The sequence below is a fragment of the Brassica napus genome, chromosome C9, assembly GCF_020379485.1.
Source record: "Brassica napus cultivar Da-Ae chromosome C9, Da-Ae, whole genome shotgun sequence".
NCBI classification, from domain to species: Eukaryota; Viridiplantae; Streptophyta; class Magnoliopsida; order Brassicales; family Brassicaceae; genus Brassica; species Brassica napus.
Genome location: NC_063452.1, coordinates 51,907,475 through 51,913,077, shown reverse-complemented (window position 1 = coordinate 51,913,077; position 5,603 = coordinate 51,907,475). Strand labels below are relative to the sequence as shown.

At 34.7% G+C, this 5,603-nt stretch overlaps 1 protein-coding gene across 1 annotated transcript; it reads left to right on the top strand.

Annotated features, from left to right (window-relative positions):
- The first annotated feature begins 3,499 nt into the window (after positions 1-3,499).
- LOC111205369 (60S ribosomal protein L12-3-like) lies at positions 3,500-4,475 on the top strand. Its single transcript, XM_022701079.2, has one exon. It carries the CDS (start codon positions 3,813-3,815, stop codon positions 4,311-4,313), a length of 501 nt encoding a protein of 166 aa, XP_022556800.1. The 5' UTR covers positions 3,500-3,812; the 3' UTR covers positions 4,314-4,475.
- The last annotated feature ends 1,128 nt before the right edge of the window (positions 4,476-5,603 follow it).

Genomic DNA, 5,603 nt, shown 5'->3' with positions numbered 1-5,603 from the left:
CAGCAGAAGATCTAGTGGTTATTGAAAGATAACAATGGTTGAATTAAATTATCTTTCTCAAAAGCTTCCAAGAGATACTTCTCTATATATACCTCATTTGAAAGATGTCAATCTTTTTTTCTACATGCAAATACGTAACAACACTCACGTGTTTCTAAAAAAAATGAAAGCTATTTGGAATAAGCTTTACTGGACTATTCCACAAATATGCACACTTTTGAACACTAACTTTTCTTCACCTTTTAGTTAGGCTTTACATTGTCATCACAATCCCTTGAGATCATTTTATCCCATTTCTTTAACTTAAGTGAACTTTAAAGAAAGTATTTATACCACTTCATCTTCGAGCTTGTATAAAAAAATGAGCTTTTGCAATTTCTTTTACATTCCGCAATAAGACAACAATTGTAATTTGTCAAGCGACAAAAAAAAAATGTGCAAGAACTACAACATTATCTCTATCGTTGTGAATCACCCCTATTGTTGTGGTAAGCTGTGGAACCTTGTAAATAAAAGAGATACTGTAAAAGAGAAAAGAAACACTTTTATTGACAGAAAAACATCCGGGAGCAGCAACTCTAAAACAAATGCAACTTTAATTTTGCATGTACATTGGGAAGAAGAACCTTGCAAAGTATGAGCTAAATGTATTTCTACTGTCAAAGAGCTGAAAAGAATCATTACTACATACATACCACAAGAAAAAAAGAAGATTTGTCTAATTGAACAAAGGAGCAATCAAATTGTCATTCAATATATAACATTGGGACAGAGGGTTTAACAGGAAAAATACTTGGGCACTCTAATTATAATGGAAGAAGAAGGTTAATAAGTCATGCCACTCACCAGCTGGATCAACGTACTTTACTACTACGATGACAACACTGGCACTCTCACGCCTCATATTAGTTGTTTTGGAAAAAAAAATAAATATGAAAAGATAACTTCCAAGTCACAATTAAAACAAAGAGAGCAGCAGTAAAAGAAACCTATTCTCCACGGTGATGCTCTCTATTAAACCTATTCTCCACCATGAAGTCAGAAAAGATAGGAAAGTTATATTTCATTTGATTGACAAACATGAGATCAGATGTGATCTTCAGCTTAACGTCTATTCTCTCTCTGTCACTCAATTGCAAGCAATAGTTTCCAAGAGAGAAGATGAAATCAGCAAGGCGATGAGACGTTGCTGTGAAAAGCATGTCACAGATTTTTGCTGTTTCTACGCTTCTCTTCATCCTGCATAAACACTTAAAAACAATCTTTTTTTATATAAAAGAAAACAGAGTCTGATCGGAAGTTTATCATCATTAGGTATGGGAGTGATGTGTTGGCACCTCACACCATACCGTCAATGTGATTTCCCTTTCGGAAACAGCCTCCAGAAGGTGTCTTTCATCAAAAACTAAAAACTTTAGAATATAAGAAAGACATATCACGATTGTATAAGGGAGTATTTAAGTACCCTGATATTTGTATATGTGAAGTTAAGTCACTTCACATAACTTCACATATACAAATATCATGGTAAAATGATGTTGATGTTACGTCACTTCACATATACAATATACCGTTATTTTGATCCAAATCGATCTGACGACAAGGAAAAATGATGTTGATGTTAATGTAATTTATCAGATGTTGACATACTATACAATTTATGTTTTTTTTATAGAAAAGTTAAAATAAGATTAGTAATCAGCCTGGCTTAAATATTTTTGTTACTCAAAGTTCATCAATAAAATCATTATTTTCATGAATAATAAAATTTTATCTCTTTGTATTTTATTTTATTTTGGTTAACAAATTAAGATCTAATAGTATATTACATTATTCTGATAAAATACTTAAAAATGAAGTAAAATTTTTAATTATATCTAAGGGCATAATTTTTTTGTGATGCCACATAAGTCCGGACCGGCACTATATATATATATGTCTATAATTGTCTAGCTTTTTTCGATAGATAGATAGAATGAAGATTTCCATTATAAAGATTCAAAAGCACGTAGAGCTGATTTGATGCAAATAGATGTCCACAATTCTATAGCAAAAACTACAAAATGATTTACACGTGATTCCTACAAAACTACAATTCTAGAAATTATTATTAAAAACTTGAAAAAGGAAAAAAACACCCATCTCAAAATTTCAAAGGATTTGCTTTCATTTGGTCTATTTTCTTTAAACCGAAAATCAAACTAAAACACTAAATAGTTTTAAGTTCAAAAAAAAAAAAACAAAAAACAAAAAAAAACACTAAATAGTTTTTTTTCATTCAGTCCTAAGCGACCAAATTTAGAGAACTATAAGCACACAATATCTCAAGACTCAACTGCAAGTTGTTGGAATGAGGCATTCAAAACTATAAACAGAATTAAAAAGAAGAAAAGATAACAGAATTGGGAGACAAGCTCACTCAAACTGCCTAGTGATTTCAGTTGTTATGCAAGATTCCGATCGAAGTGTAAACATCTTGTGTGGCACACTGAGCCAGTCCTTGTAATTATTGGCTGGAAGCTGATCTAGAAAAAGTGGCCTATTTGTCTGCATTTTTTTGTAAGAAGAAAAATATTTTAAACAATGTTATTAGGGTATGTCGAACTCTCCACCTCCTCTACATTAAAATTTAGGATTACCATCGAAGCTAATGAATATACAATGACCAACTTCTCCCGCTTCCGTCCAAGGCCGCCTCTGGTGGTACATGCCCTGAACATTCCAGTGGAATTTAGCAGCATTACAGAGACATGACTTCATTTTCATATAAGACTACAAATTATAGCAGTTCAAACTTCATTAAATCTTCTTTATTGTGCAACAAAAGTGGAGTATATCAGTTTAAAAAAAAAAATGGAGTATATAATTTTTTTTTGTGCACATACAAGTGGAGGTCTATTGAGCCAATTCCATATTCTTTAACACGAAGGTTCCTGACAAGAAAATAAAATGAAAATGAAAACGAAAACGAAACCCATTGGGCGTTTAAATCTAACGAGGCTGTATTCAATTATACAGAAGTATCCATGTAAATTGCATATCTCACGAATAGGGGAGGGCAGGGAGCGGATATCCAGAATTTTAAGGATATCCGTGATCTGATCCGCTCCTCACGGATAATCGATTTTTCGATTCGATTCGATCTGTAAGCTTCTGGATATTCGGTGTTATGGATATTCGGAAAATCAGTATATTTTACCGGATATCCGATTCGATCCGTCGATCCGATTAAAACTACATATTTTTAGAATTTAATAACTAAATAATTAATGTAGTGGATAAAAATAGTAAAAATTTATATATAGATATAAAGTTATATATAATTTTATATATAAATGTACATGCATATATGTAAATCACGGATCGGATCGGATATCCGTTTTAAAAAAAATTAGTATTCATGAATTACTTCGTCTTTGACGAATATTGAATTTTAGTATTTGTTTCGATTTGTAAGATTACGGAAATCCGGATTTTTCGGATCGAATCGAAACAAATAACGGATCGAATAAAATTTGAAAAATATTTTGTCCACCCCTGCAGTCACGAACATCCACACCATTGAACCGGACCGAAGTAAAGTCGGAGTTTATAAAATGAACGAACGAACTCATGAATTTCTTGAATCTTGGTTTTCAATCAACCAACGACACTCGGCTTTTGATTTCCGGTTAAGGAACCAAACCGGTACCGGGGGTAATTTCGTTATTTCCATCAAAACCCTAGTTACTAGGCACGCTCCTTTATAATTGAGAAACCCTAAAAAGCTGAGTGAGTGAGTGACAGAGACAGAGAGAAAAGATTAAGACAAAATGCCGCCGAAGTTGGACCCATCTCAGATCGTCGACGTCTACGTCCGCGTCACCGGAGGCGAGGTCGGAGCAGCGAGTTCACTCGCCCCGAAGATCGGTCCACTCGGTCTCGCGCCCAAAAAGATCGGAGAAGACATCGCCAAGGAGACGGCGAAAGAGTGGAAAGGCCTGAGAGTCACCGTCAAGCTCACCGTCCAGAATCGTCAAGCCAAGGTCACCGTCGTTCCCTCCGCCGCGGCTCTGGTCATCAAGGCCTTGAAGGAGCCCGAGAGGGACCGCAAGAAGGTGAAGAACATCAAACACAACGGGAACATCTCGTTTGATGACGTCATCGAGATCGCTAAGATCATGCGTCCGAGGTCTATCGCCAAGGAGTTGAGCGGAACGGTGAGGGAGATCTTGGGGACTTGCGTCTCTGTGGGGTGCACGGTCGATGGGAGAGACCCAAAGGATCTTCAGGAGGAGATTGTCAATGGAGACATTGATGTTCCTCACGAGTGAAAGGTTGCGTTTTTTAGTTCTCTTAATGTTTTGTCTTTTCGAGAATTTGCTTTTTAGTATACTATGTTTTTGGTATTGTGATTTTGGAGACGATAGTTTTGGATTTGCACATTTGAACCATTATAATGTTTCATTTCTATAATCTATCCACTTGGTGTTGAAGTGTCTAAATCATCACAAAAGGATAGTGACATGATTGAATCTGAAGTGGTTGATTAGTCATTTATCGAAAATTATAATCAATTACCCTCCTGGATTTGCTATGAATCTGATAGGGAATTGAAAACAATCTTTGGCCTTGGCTGTTTTAATAGTGTGTTGAATGAACTTTCAATTACACGTGCCCTTGATGTCTTGTCGATAGTGTGACGATTTAGGTTGTAGTATCATTTTCTACCTCCTTCAGTAATGATAGATATCGTGTGTGTGATGTATTATTCAAATAATGATAATTTTTTAATACATCAAAAGCTTCAGAATTATAAATTTATAATAAAGATAATTTGAGTCGGTATACTTTGTAGTGTTCATTCGCAGTTGCTCTTTAAAGATACCTTGTATGGCGGGAAATGAAACAGTGTACTTGTCCCTAACATGAGATAGTTCAGTTTATTGCGTTAGCAGTGTGCCAGGGTAATAATAGGGTTTGATTACCTTCTGGTCGGGCTTGTACTTAAAACCGGTTCTTGAATGGTCGGGTATGGTTCTTAGATTGTCCTCGAGTTAATATGACAAGTGGATTTTGTAAAACAATGGTATTTTGTTAATTCGTATTTGCGAAAAAGCAATGGTAGTTCAAATATCATATAGTTCAAAGTAATCATTATGTAAAACGAGAGATATCAGAAAGGAGATCATTCTATAGACCTACTAACACCAGAATTGTAATGCTTCAAATAGCGGTTCCATTGTTAGAGCCCACTATCAAACACGCTTATATACTCTGAAATGATCATCGTCATGCTGCCAAACTCTTAAAAAAACATTCACGCTCATATGCATCATTTACATGGATCAATAAACATACATATATATGGGTGCGTAATGACATAATGTAATTAGATGTATATTATATGCAGGCATCAAGCATGTAAGTCCAACATTAATTTAATAATTGGAGAAATTAGGAGCAAAGCAATGGGACATAATGTTATGTGTACATGAGAAATCGTCTGGCAAAGATAATATATATAATAACATGTTCAACGCTGTTCTTATTTTGCATTTCATGGATATCATTCTTATCATCTTCTCCTCATTATTTTACATTTTCTTCTAAAATCTTAGTAA